Source organism: Monodon monoceros, unplaced genomic scaffold (assembly GCF_005190385.1).
Source record: "Monodon monoceros isolate NGI ecotype Baffin Bay Population unplaced genomic scaffold, NGI_Narwhal_1 Super_Scaffold_21, whole genome shotgun sequence".
In the NCBI taxonomy this organism is placed as follows: Eukaryota; Metazoa; Chordata; class Mammalia; order Artiodactyla; family Monodontidae; genus Monodon; species Monodon monoceros.
The window spans coordinates 126,507,281-126,521,149 of record NW_021703778.1 but is presented as its reverse complement, the minus strand read 5'-3'; the positions used below and the strand labels follow the sequence as shown (position 1 = coordinate 126,521,149).

Here is a 13,869-nt window from a genome sequence, read left to right as displayed (position 1 = left end):
TAATTCAAGAAAATTTACTTACAATAAAAATCATAAAACCTACCAGAAAATAAAGTAACTTTCTGAAATAAAATTAATGCCCAATACATGGCCTTGTTCCCATGTATAAATTAGACTATAGCTTCTGTGAATTGCTAAAATGACATTTATTTCCATAGTGTGTATTGCAGGTGATCAAATGCTTTGTAAATTAAAAAAAAATCAATGATAATGCTGTTAGTATAATGATTATAGGTATGTTTTAAACGTGCAATCAGAGAGAAATTCCAATGGAGTTGTGTTTCATAAAGGCAGAAGATGGTCATCATGAGTAGGTATTGCCAAGTCCACACATATTAAATCTGCAGGGAAGACTGTTTCTCTGTGAAGGACTCAAATAGGGGCTTTCCCCAAATTCAGAAAACCATTATTTTTGGCTTAAACCACTAGATTTGGCTAAGTGAAGGAAAAGAAAAACCCTCATCTTAAGTGTGAGCTAATTGTCTTCCCCTGCCTTTCAAAGTCATCGAATTCTAAACTTGAATATGTTGGTTTCTTCTTGGTTCAAAGCAGAGCTGACATTACGATAGCAAGAGGACAGTCTGTCTTTCAAAGTGCACTGATGTGAGCCGGCAGGGGCACCAACAGTTGAACTGAATTACACTGAGAACATAGTGTTGTGGATCGGATTTTCCCTACACCTGCCCAGGGCTCACAGCCTCCGCCAGCATGGCAGTTTTGGGTTGGTGCTGTTTCTAGAGCCTTGCTCTGGCCCTAGGTTGTCATGGGTCCAGACCACTTTGAGATTCAAGTCTTTGGGAGGCTTTCTATAGTTTCTAAGCAAACTCAGGCCCTATCAGGATCTTTAGAGATTCAAGGCCACAGTTTAGTACCAGAGTTTCCCAGTTTTCTCTTGGGAAAGATGACCTGGGGCCACAGTGAACCATCCAGGAAATTCAGCTTAGGATAGACTGCTTTGGCCCATCCCATTTCTGGACACCTAAAGTTAGGGCTGGCATTCTGAGTTGAACACCCACTATAGTTTCTTTCTCCCTTTTCATTCCACTCACTGTTAGGGGCAAAGAATAAAATCTAGGTCTTTTTTCGTCACAATTCAGTTCTCTGATATACCAGGCTAAATTCTGTGTTTTTTATTTTACTTGAAAATGAGTCAGTAAACTTAAACAGGTACGTCTGATGTGACGTGATTTTTAAAAATATTTTTAAAAATTTAAAAATATTTACATATCCAATATCAGTAATTTTTTCTATTACCTTGAAATTTCCATTAATAGTAAGCAGTTTACTATTACATAGGACTTTAACTTTCAATTCCTTCTATGTAAATATCAGTGCAGATGAAATAACAGGATTTAGTCATTTAACACAGTGCAAGGAACAGGAGTATACTAGGAATCAAAGTGCTGGAAATCTATCAGTTCTTAATGACTTAAACTCATTTTCACAGAGTGAAAATTTTGTTCCCAGTAGTGATATTATGTCCAAGTTTGTGTTTTTAAGTTCTCAGGCATTATTCGAGGATTTTGGGGGGTGGTGAGGTACGGTGAATGATTGTACTTAACATTTTCATTTGGAGGGGAAAAAAGTCATCTGATAAAGGAAATTAATCTTCCAGATTCAAAGTAACTTTAGAATTTTATGTTTAGGAATTACCCATGAGCCTAGTTAATCCTATTTAGAACAATTTCTTAACTCTAGAATACTTGGTGGACAGGGAAGATTTATTTAAATGTCCAGATTTTAGCTAAGTTAAACTTTGCCTGGTTTGTTTAAATTAGTAGGAAAGCAAACCATTCATTTATTCTTTTTAAAATAAGGGATGCTTTGACATAGATTGTGTCAAAATACACTGATTTCTAGATAGGTCTGGAATCACTCCTAAGTGATCATCTAGTCTGATAACTACTTATAGGAAATAGTTTTGCGTAAGCAACTCAATGAGACTAACATTCTTTTTTGGTTTTTTATTACAACTATGCTGTAATAACACTCACTGCAAAAAAATAAGGTGTCCGCTATTTCAAAGATCATGTATCAGGGAAAAAAAATCCTCTAATACCAAGTACTGTATTGAGTATTTCAAACTCTAATCTGTAATACAACCACACTTTAAAAACCTGCCAAATTAAATGAAAAATTTCCACTTTTATCTCATTTAAAACATTATTATATCTACACTAATTATAAATTGTTGTTTGGGGGGAATTGATCACATACTATCCCATTTTCAATTTTTTGTTTTATAGTTTATTTTTGTAACATTTCAGATGAGTTTACACTGTAAATAAGATATGATTAAACAGTGCAAATTCACTGAAATATTTTATGCCGAGTTTACATAATGCCAAACATTTAGATTTAGAAATATATTAAGATATGACTCACTGTTACATGATTTCCTATACAGTGTGAGTCAAGCCATATTTCCCAGATGAATTTTGCTACAATACAACCTCCTATAAAGTAGATGTTAGTTATGTCCTCAACATCAGCATTAAAAGAGTTCCAGTGTGTCTGAAGAACTGACCAGATTTTTCCATTTTTAATCCTAATATCTGGCTTCAGACATAGCCACATATACGATTCCCTGGAAATAGAATGAAGAGTATTAATCAGAATTACCTCTCTTAATAGTCTACTGTTTATTGTTGAGAGGAAAATTCCTAGCCTTTTTGGTTACTATTAGCACGGCAGATGTTATAAAATAAATAACCTGACGCTCTGACATACAGCTTCTGACATACGCTCTGACATACATGGTGAAAAAGCTGACATTAATGAGCTGAGCCTACTCAGTAATACTGAGTTATACTGTTGTAAAAAGAGAGCACTCCCACATACACAAACATACAGTACAAAGTACCTATGGTTTTCAGATTCATTGTCCAAAGAAAGGACGATCACAAGACACCGGGCTTGGTTGCTTGCTCATATTCACTTCCTAGAGAATACGTAAGAAGTTTTATCTGGTCTGACTGTACACTGTATGTTTATAATGGTACTAGCCTAGAAGATTAAAATAGAAAACACAGTAACTATTTAGGGTTTTAAACAAATTACAAAACTACATGGTTTCTCATTCAACAGGAAAGCTTAAATCGAAAGGCACTGGATCTTAAATGCAATTGGTTGTTCCTCTAAAGGCCACGGAACATGCTCTTTGACGGTAGGTTTTATAGAGGCTTCTGATACCTTCCACGAAGTGCCTTGTCAGCACGTCTGTAGCCCAAACCAGTACTGAAATGTTTGTTTGCTCTGTTTTATTAGGGTAGTTTCATTGTATTTATAAACTAACTTTTCTCCATTTCTCCAAGGAACCATTTTAAAATGATCTTCCAGATGCTGGCTCACTAAGCACTTCTTAACTACCATCCTCAAAGGTCAACCTATTTACTGGCATTTGACTGTGCAGAACAGGAAGTTTGTGTTGCATCTTGTGTTCTTAATGAAACCCGACAACAGAGGACTGAACGCATTAGTCTCAGAACAGGAGGCCTCAGGATGGCAAAGACCCAAGGGTCAATTATTGAATTAATTGATAAAAATCTAAGAGCTTGGAGGTCCCACTTTTCTTTCCGGGAAGAGGTTTCATTCATATATGCAAAAATCTGTAAGAAGCAAAAGGGGAAAAGGATGTTAGTTTTACATTGTAGCAGTGGACAGGCTTAGACCATATGCAATTTCTTAAGACTGAAAAGCAAAACGTGTTTTGTGTGTGGTCGTAGTGGTGAGAGAGAGGTAGCAAAATCTCACTCCTCTCGCACATGTTTATGCCTTACAGACACTCTGAAACATAAGTATTGTCTCTTTCTGACAGGTGAGGAAGTGAGTTAATAACAACATGTTGCATTTACTTCCAAAAACTGAATCTGGCTTCATTACGACAATTCAGTGAGAGGGCACACAACAGAGCCTGTGTTCTGGCCGTTGGGCTGCCTGGGTTTGAATCCTGGCTCCACAGATAGCTTTGGGACCATAAGTAAGAAAACTAACCTCTTTGTGCCTTCATTTCTGCATCTTTAAAATGGGTGATAACGATAACAATACCTATTCTTGGGGTTGTTGGCAGGATGAGAGGAAATCATCCGGGTCAGCTACTGAAAACTGCTCACTTAATAAGTGTCCCCCCAACGTTAGTCTTTATTATCTCCATTTTACCAGTGAGGACACCACGGTGCAGAGAAGGTGAGGGACTTGCCCAAGTTCCCAGGGCTGGTTAGTGGCCGACTCAGGACACAAATTCCAAGTCCCTTGACACCAGAGCAGCGCTCACTGTGTGCTACATCCAGGTCGCCTATGTTAGACCAAAGGTCTTCAGAACAAAGTCCTAAACACCGGAAAGCTGACACATCTTTATGCATTGGCCACTGACACATCTTTACGCATTGGCCAATGTCCTCAAAGCAGTATACCAGCTCTCATCCGATTTCTTAGATATTTAGGGAACAACACAACTTTTTGGTCAGACTGCAGAGAATGGGCCAGTACATGCTTGATAAAGATCAAACATTTCCACATGGCTTACAGAAAAGAGAGAAACATGTAAATCACACCTAGTCGTTTGAAACCAGTTGTTTATAGAGCTCCTGGGACTTTCTTACCAAAGGCAGCTGGTGAGTTAGAGAGCTATTCCTTCTTTCCTCCACTCTCCCTTGCCAGAAGAAGGAATGGTTTGTTTCCTTTCCCCCCCACTACTTACTCCGCAGGCATCTGGCAACTGGATATACAAAGCAAATTGCAGGGAGGGAGAAGAGTAGTCATCTTTGGGTTGCTTATGTTAGGACAATATCAGGAAGGTTTGGCAGCCATAGGTGTTTATGCCAGAGAATCTTGGCTTAAGGGAATGGAGAAAAGACTTGGCAGATGAGTAAAGGAAAAAAAGAAAGAAAGAACTGATGGTGGATGTCCCTAAGTATACAGAGAAGAGGAAAGTTAGGTGGGGATATGCAAGGGAGCAATAATTTTCTTGTCAGCTAAACTATTTTGAATGAGAAATTGATAGTACTTATATGGTGTATTTAAGGAGCGATTTTGAAGTTTAGGAATTCAGGATAACAGTGTACATAAACCCGATAGATTAAAATATATTAGTCACCACACACACACACACACACACACACACACACACACACACAACTGAGCATTCTGTTGTAGAAAAAGTCTGTAGCTGAGTTTAGATCTAATTTTGCCAAAGAATATAATACTGGATTGTCTAGTGGGCCATGTAGAGAGGGCTCAGCCTCTAGTGTCATGGGTCACACATGAAGATGAGTCAGGTTTTCTGTGGCAAATAACCCAAACCATAGTTCCTGATCTCTTTAGAGTGTGACAGACCAATGAGAAGTGAAAAATGGTTTTAGAGGATGAAGCAATTCTGTACTATTTGTTTCCTTTCCTTTTCATCCACTATGCTGAGTAATTTTTAGAAATGCTTAAAATTTGCATTTTAGGAGCTGGCCAATATGTTGTAGAAGATAATTTCCTCTTTTATGCTTGGAAAAGAGACATACTTCAGAGAACCTTGAAGTTCTTGATGTAAGTTTTGTCTTCTCCTACCTCTCCATTTTTTTCCTTCGGTTCTTGGCTTTTGCCTAGAGTTCACCATTTTCAATCTTGTGGACCCTGGGTTTTTTCTTTTTAATTTAAATTATACATAGAATAGAATTTACCATTTTAACCATTTTCAAGTGTCATTAAGTACATTCGCATTGTTGTGCAACTGTACTGTTTGTATTTTTATTTTCTGTATATTGTGATGTTTTGACATCATAAAAACTTTCTGGCTGGGGAGAGACTGCCCCTTCCAGGGCTAGCCAATACTTAGAGATAGCCAAGGGCTTACCCAGAAGCAATCGCTTGATATGCAAACTAACCAATGCAGAGCTCCGCTGTGTGGCCCTTTACCCCTTGGAGGCAGCTTTCATCATTCCAAGGCCTGGTACTGGGCGACTAGGGGCTACTCGTATAGCTTACAGCCTGTCGAAATGCTTCAAAATAGCCAGTCCTAAACTGTTTCCCCTACTCTGCCTTGTCTTTCCCTCAGAAACTCCAGTAAAGTCCGTGGCACAGGCTCTCCCCAGCTCCTGCTTCTTTTTCCTACTGACCTGCACTGGTACTTCCTCGTGTGGCCCTGCACGTTACGCAGTGCTTCCTGTTTTTCAGACCTGTGAGTTTGATAAACTGTTTCCTGGAGCATCTCCTGTCTCCTCTTGTGGCTGCACTTGACTGACCATCATATAAAAAGAACAGGGAACAGCAACCATCACCACCATCCATCTTCAGAACTTTTTACAACTTCCTAAACTGAAACTCTGTACCCATTAAACACTAACTCCTCATTCCCTCTCCCTCCAGCTGATCCTGGATTTTAATTAAAGGCTGACACAATGGATAGAAGTCAATTAATTAATAATGTTTCGGTGATATTCTGGACTTCAGCTTCAGAGGCTGGTAGAATTTATACATGCTTTTGCACATACTACAAGTAAATCTGCTATGAGAAAAATACCAAGGACTAATGTAAACCAGCCTAGTGAGTTTTAATTCCTTAGGACAGACTCTCTCTATAGGGTTTTGCTAAGAATACAGAGCTTGTGATACCTGGAAAGCGGCACAGAGGAAAATTAGTATTCTTTTGTCTTCCATAGAATCCTTGCCACCTCCATGGAAAACTTTATCTTGGCACTGACCTGGCACCGTTTCTTTCAGCTACTTTCCTACCTTTAATGTGACTACATAGTGGGTTCAGAATTTTAGAGTAAATGAGAAATGTGTTTGGCTGTGCACTGAAATCACCTGTGGATAATTAAAAATATTCTGATGGAAAAAAAATTTTTAAATAAAGAAATAAAACTACTCTGATAGCTTGCTCCCTCTCTCAGAGACTCTGATTTAATTAGTCTGGGCTGTAACCCAGGTGTCAGGGCTTTTAAAGCCCCCCAGGTGATCCTAATACACAGGCAAAGTTGAAACCCACTGCTTTAGACCCTTACCCCAAAATTGAAATAGTTTAAAATCATTCATTTATCACACTTAAAAACAAAAGACCCACTTAGGCCTGGCCAATCAAACAAATGACACGGAGCTTCCAGAATTCAGTTCCTGGTCATTAATATAAAATGATTTTCCTTTGGAAACGGAATCCTATGGAAAGAGTAGCTAATATTTACTGAATACCTGTATGCCAGGCATGGTGCTAAGCAATTTGTGTCTTGTTGTGTTTAATCTTTATACAAATCTGTAAAGTGTTATTACTCCCATTTTAGTAAGGAGGAGATCAAGGCTCAGGCAATTAGTTATCCTGTCCCAAATCACACCGCAGGTAAGTAGGGGAGCCATGCAATTATAGTAGCAGGACCCAGACTTTCCTCTTAGCCACTACACACTCTGCCACCATCTATATAAAAAGCCTCTGACGTAAAGTCTCACATGAAATTCACCACTGACTGATTATGGGTTTGTAGGAGACTTTTTTCCAAATGTGTCACAAAGATTTATGGGTATTATTTCTCCTGTTTATAGATTTTAAAACCATGGCTATATCTAAGTAGCTACTTGGTTTTCTTTGTGTCTTTTCTTTCTTCCACACTTTCCACAGCTAGATGGCAGGCATCACCTTGACCAAGGGTGTAGACATAACGCACCACTTCTCTTTAGGGAAAAGGACCATAGGTCTTGCTGTCTAAATTTTTAAAACTCAGTGTAATTATGTCATTATTTACAACCACAATTTCATAATATCAAATGGCAAAGGAAAAGGTGCCAAGTGAAAACACTCATATAGAAAAACTTTCTCTTAAAAGGTAAGGTGTGTTAAAACTCTTTCAACAATTCCCAAACACATCATTGATGATGTATGAATGATAAAGGGCCTTCCAGGAGTACATGGATATTAACTCAAAATATCACCAGGCAAAGTTTGTTTTGGTTATGCATAGAGATTTCTGAATTTCTCTTTCATCCCTACTAGAATTGTGATACTGTGCATGTATGTAATTGACAAATTTCAAATCAGTTTTACAACCCCCATTCATGTTACCTTTTACATAAAGAGTACAGGAATGAATGGGAAACTCCAGTACTCTTTACTTGAGTTTGCTTTGTATTTCAAAGATCAGATTTCCACTAATCAGAGTAACCTAGAAATTATAGCCCTAAAGAATTTCTAAAGATGAAGACATTTTAGAATGAGTCAATGGTTCACTCTTGAAATTTTAGAACTGAATAAAATGCATAAGCACTTTATCCTAATGACATGGGGAAAACAGTTTAAAATGACCAGAAGTTATTCACAATTATTAGTAAAGTAGTGAAAAAATGGCTAGATATGGGTTGGAAATTAAAAGACAAACAGTATCTGAGTCAAGAATGGAGGTCTGGTATATTTCCTGTGTCCTGTTTCATTTCAGGAAGAAAGTTTCTATTTTTCACTGTGAAATGATGACAATATCTGATTAATATGAGGAATGTATTAATTTACGCAATATTCCTTTAGTGCATAAACAGTCTGGAATATGTTGTTGGTCCTACGCGTGACTTTATATTGGATCGCCAAAATAATGCTTTTTTAAAAAATCAGTTATATCTTATGTGTACCAACAGAAAATTTTATGTGAGGGGTAATCTGATTATTTCTTAATTTAGACCCGCATTTACACTAGCCGATCTCCTAAAATCTCAGACTCAGCCTTTTAATGCATAGGTCAGTGCAGAAGAAAAAAGAAACTACCCTTGGCCCTAGCTCAGGCCCCCTGATCTGATAAGGAGAAAAAGGTCTTTGCCATTGTATTTTTAAAGCTAAAAGTTGAAATTAAGAGACAAAGTGGGCCAGATATTTATAACATCTTCACAATTCTCTTATAAATCTTGGATTAATCTTCTCATATGTTACCCCTGAAATGAGTACTTTCCGACAGTATTGTGATTAAAAGCACAGGCTCTGTGCTTAAGCTGCCTGGCTTTGAATCCTGGCTCCAGCACTCACTCACTAGCTGTGGGACCCAGGGTAAGTTATTTGCCTCATTTGTAAAATGGGAGTAAAAATACTACCTATCTGACAGATTGCTGTGAAGATAATGGATTGAAGTATGTAAAAAATTCGCACTCAAAAATGTTAGCCATTCAGGACAGGAATAAAGACGCAAACATGGAGAACAGACTTGAGAACACGGGGAGGGGGAAGGGTAAGCTGGGACAAAGTGAGAGAGTGGCATGGACATATATATACACTACCAAACGTAAAATAGATAGCTAGTGGGAAGCAGCCGCATAGCACAGGGAGATCAGCTCGGTGCTTTGTGACCACCTAGAGGGGTGGGATAAGGAGGGTGGGAGGGAGACGCAAGAGGGAGGAGATATGGGGATATATGTATATGTATAGCTGATTCATTTTGTTATAAAGCAGAAACTAACACACCATTGTAAAGCAATTATACGCCAATAAAGATGTTTAAAAAAAAATGTTAGCCATTTTGATGTTGATAATAATGACATTTGAAGTTGAACTTGACTTCATTACAGCGTGCTGGGCATTTAATATTTTGAGTTTCAATTCCCAAACTTTGAAAGTCCTAGGCTGGCATTCTTGGAGGAAGCAGTAATTGTAACCTGCCCACACCTTGGGACAATGGCTGACATTCCTTAGCAGTTCAGGTTTCCTCAATTCCCCACTCCCCTCTTCTCATTCCTGGAGTGCTCATTAGGCTGTTGTCCCACTGGGTACACAGCTGTGAGCTCTCCTTGCTGGGCCAGTGGCATGGCCCACTTTGAGGGCCACAGAAAGCAGTTCTGTTATCCCGAGTTAGAAAGAGCCAGAGACAGGGTAGATTACTAGTATTTTCTGGGACACAGGAAGAAAATTAGTTGGAATAGTTCATTAATAATTATTTTACATTGATACATTTTGCCTCGATAATATTTTAGATATACTGGGTTAAATAAAATATACTAATAATTAATTTCAATTGTTTCTTTTTACTTTTTGTCATGTGGCTACAAGAAAATTTGAAATTCCTTATGTGGCTTGCATTTGTGGTTCATGCTGTATTTCTACTGGGCTGCGTGTGCTATTATAGAAGAACAGGAGAATTTCTGAAGGCAACCAGAAGCCCTTGCCTTTTCTATCAGAGCCCGGGTTAGGATATGTGGAAATGATTCCTGCCTTGGGCGGGAGATTGGTGTAGGCCATTTCTGACCACAATTCTAGTGTGGGCCAAGTAGAATAAAAGGACATGGGGGAAAAGCACCCCCCAGGGATACATGCCAAGCGTTCTGAAATAGCAGAATGTAATGCACCATTCAGTAGCTTTGAGATTTGAATTGTCAGATAAGCCTTCCAAGAAGTAACTAAATTCTGGATAGTGTAGCATTTCCTAATGCTTAAAGTGCTGTGTAAATGAAAGATACTGACAAGTATCAACAATCTAGTGATAAAATAAAATTAGTCAATGGTCAAAGTAAATTTCCCTATTGAGAGATGACTTGGTACTTCCCATTTAGGGTACAGTTCGAATATCTGTTTTGCACCTACTGGGTTATCTGTAGTTCATCTGGAAAATGTGTCATGTTAGCCCCAAGGCAAGAAGTCAGTGTAGCCAACTTTCTAGATTACATTAACACTAGGCATTTTTCCCACTCTTTGTCTGGGACTCTTTGCCATGCATACACGCAGAAGAGACCCTAGATAATATTTGCTGATACTGTCAATGCCAAGGAGTGGCTTGAAGGAGCTAAAGCCCCCTCATAATCTTCATCTGGCCCCCCAAAGCCATAAACAGGCACTCAGATAAAAACTCAGCTTCAAAGCAAACTTCCTACGTCCCCACCCTTTCTAACCAGACTTCTAGTTCTTCCATTTGGCAACTCTGCAGTTGCCCCTGGCTTAATAGTAAAGGAAACGAGTGTGTGTGTTTGCGTGTGTGTATCTGAAAATCAACATATGGCAATGATGGAATTCTCATGGCAAAAGGCAAATTTACTTGAAAACTGGGGAACCTATTGAAAATCAACTGCCTTTATTTAAAAAAATACAGTTTATGCTGCGGGTCAGTCATGATCAAGGGGGAGAGCTTTTCCTCCTGCTCTCCTCCTCAAAGGGAATAACAATCCTTTTCACAAGTGTGTGGTCACCTCTGAGCCTGTTCCCAAGCTATTTTAAGTAGCTGAGGGTGGAAGGTATTTTTATACGTACACACTCACCAATGATAGATAAAACTCTAAGGACTGACATCCTGATTCCCACCAATCCAAAACAGGTACCCCCCAATTCAGAAATGGTTTATGTCTCTCATGTTAAATTCTAAGTTGTTTAGTGGAACTTGAAATGCTTTCTCTCACAGACACGTGTATGTTCTGCATCCTAGTCCCAACACCAAAAAGTTAATTTAGCTCCTAATGTAGTTCTACCAGTTCTACCAGTAAAACAAAACAAACTTGTGGAAGCCATGTTGGTTTCTACCTCACAGCATTTCTGTTGCAAACTCCCCAGTTCAGGGTGAATGGGAGATGCAGCCTCCCACATCCTACTTCATTTTATAAAAGGGCATCTTTTACATACTCCATCTCATTCCTCTCAAAGTGTAACTTATTGATTCAGAGCAGCTTCTACCCTGACAGAAGATGGGGCAGAAGTGTGAGGACAGTGGGGACCAGGGAGGAGAGAACACAGGTAAGAAAGGGAGTTAATTTGTGTGTGTGGGAGGGTCATATCTAGGCTTTTAGGATCCTGTGTCCTCTCCCACCTCTATGGATGAATTTAATGAAGATAATCTAAAGCAGTGAGGGAGGCGGGAAGTAGGATAAAGTTACTTCTTGAGCTTCTACAGGTCACACTGACCAATGGCAGCATCGTTTACCTTTTTCTTTTCTCCAAGACTGTGTCAGGTGAGAGTCACTGCCAACTGTTTATTCCCTGTAGGGTCAGTCTTGTGCTTCTGAAGATTTGGAAGCGGAGCTGCTAAAACTGAGCTCTCATTTCTCTGTAAGAGGCCAGCACATGCTCGGATACATCCCAGGCTCTGCTACCCACATTACACCTTAGGAGGCTCAAACTCACAGCATCATGGAACTAACCACTGATGTTGCCCCCAACCAGGGCAGCACCCAGCCCAGAACCTAGGCAAGGGGTTCCTCCAAGCAAGCAGCCTTTCCTCTAATTATCATTATGAACATATTATGAATTTTCATGGCAACAGAGAGTTATACTCCCAATATGTAGTTTGGGAAATCTGTAAGCTAGGTTTTGTTGAGCTTTTAAGACAATGAATGCTCTGGACTTCTGGCAACATGGACCCTTCTCACCTGGGACCATTCTCAATGGAAGGCTATGGGTTGAGTATTACATTTTGCTCTGTGAGAAACAGGAGGCAGAGCCTGGAGAACTAGCACCAGTGGATGGGGGGCACCGGGAGGCGAACTACAGCTCAGGGAAGTCAGGTTGTAACTGACAACTACCCAAAGGTGGAAGGGGCTGCTTCTTCGTCAGGTACTAAGCCAGACTGGCCTTGTACAGTGGCTTCGGGCTCTAGGGTGGCAGTCTGCGCTGGCTTAGTGGAGAGCCAGGACTCCCTTTCAGGGGGACTGTGTTGGTAAATGAGAAGCAGTAGCATAGAGATGCCCGTTTGCTGGGGTTAGGGAAGTAGGAAGTGGGGCAAAGGTGAGAAGTGAGAGGGGAAGGCTATAGACCCTTTACAAATGAGGCCATAATTTTACAAGTTGCAAAATGTGTGTGGTGGTGGAAAGGGTGGGAGTAAGAGGGGAGAGTGTGAGAAGGCTGCCCGGTTCCTCTGTGGAAATGAAGGGAGCGACTCACCGTGAAAGGCAAGGAGCAGACGGCGAAGGTGATGGTCATGATAGCCAAGAGAATGAGATGGTCCGTCTCCTCCGCCATGGATACCCTTTCTCCTTTCCTGTGGCTGCCAGGGCCGCCCCGGCTGCTGCCCAAGGAGGGTCCAGAGCGTCTTCTCCTGCCCCGGCGATGCATGTGGATGAGGTTGAGGATGACACTGAAGTTGCAGGCGAGCACCGCGATGATGAGCAGTAGCAGCAAGGTGGCGTAAAGCCGCAGGTACGTGGTCTGCTCATGCCCGATGAAGCACCACGTCCCAGGGCAGTACTGGGCGTACTGCCGGTGGTCCAGCAGCGGCAGGGAGCAAAAGAGCAGGGAGACTGTGTAGATGACGGGCAGCACAGCCAGGCCACCACGGCATGTGACCCAGCGCTGGTAGAAGTAGGGGTGTCCGATGGCTAGGTAGCGCTCCAGGGCCATGGCGAAGAGCATGAGCATGGTGGCCAGGCTGAAGAAGGTCATGGAGAAGGCAAAGTAGGTGCACACGCGCCTCTGGGGCTCCAGGGCCACCAGGGTCTGGTTCCGCGCATACGAAGCCAGCACCACAGGGCTGATGAGGCAGGTCCCGAGCAGATCGGTGAACACCAACTCTGTCACCAGCACGTGGAACAGCGAGATGGAGTTCCCGCGGCCGGCGCTGCGCCCCGAGTCCCCCAGCCAGCGGCGCACCAGCAGCGCCAGCGCGATGAGGTTCCCCAGCACCCCGGCCGAGAACATCACGGAGCTGATGGCTGGGCTTTCGCCGGAGGGGAGCCACTGTCGAGTATCGCAGTTCTCTGGCCAGGAGTCATTGGAGGTATTGCCCATGGTGGGGCGCCGGAAGAAGAGATGCGTCCTCCTCCCCCGCCGGCCTGCACCTGACTGGAGGAGGGTCTGAGAGCCGGAGTGCTCCGAGACACCCAGGGAAAGGGGAGGGACCGAAATCCAGAGCCCCCTGCCGGCCCCCAGCGCGCATAGAGGGCGGGCTCTGCCCGGGTCTCCCAAGGCTCGAGGAGAAGCCGCTCTGCTGCCGCATCCATGCGGCT

General features: G+C 41.5%; 1 protein-coding gene across 1 annotated transcript; it reads right to left on the bottom strand.

Annotated features, from left to right (window-relative positions):
* Positions 1-2,641: 2,641 nt before the first annotated feature.
* PTGER2 (prostaglandin E receptor 2) lies at positions 2,642-13,651 on the bottom strand. The gene is made up of 2 exons (XM_029239046.1): positions 12,809-13,651; positions 2,642-3,608 (listed from the first exon to the last, which is right to left on the bottom strand). The coding sequence occupies exons 1-2, from the start codon at positions 13,649-13,651 to the stop codon at positions 3,387-3,389; spliced, it is 1,065 nt and encodes a 354-aa protein (XP_029094879.1). The 3' UTR covers positions 2,642-3,386.
* Between the last annotated feature and the right edge of the window lie 218 nt (positions 13,652-13,869).

Bases quoted from the DNA above. Each gene is read 5' to 3' on its own strand.
- PTGER2 (XM_029239046.1), bottom strand. From the start codon at position 13,651: ATGGGCAATACCTCCAATGACTCCTGGCCAGAGAACTGCGATACTCGA. The intron at 3,609-12,808 runs GTGAGTCGCTCC...TGCTTCTTACAG, and splicing joins TCTGCTCCTTGCCTTTCACG to ATTTTTGCATATATGAATGA.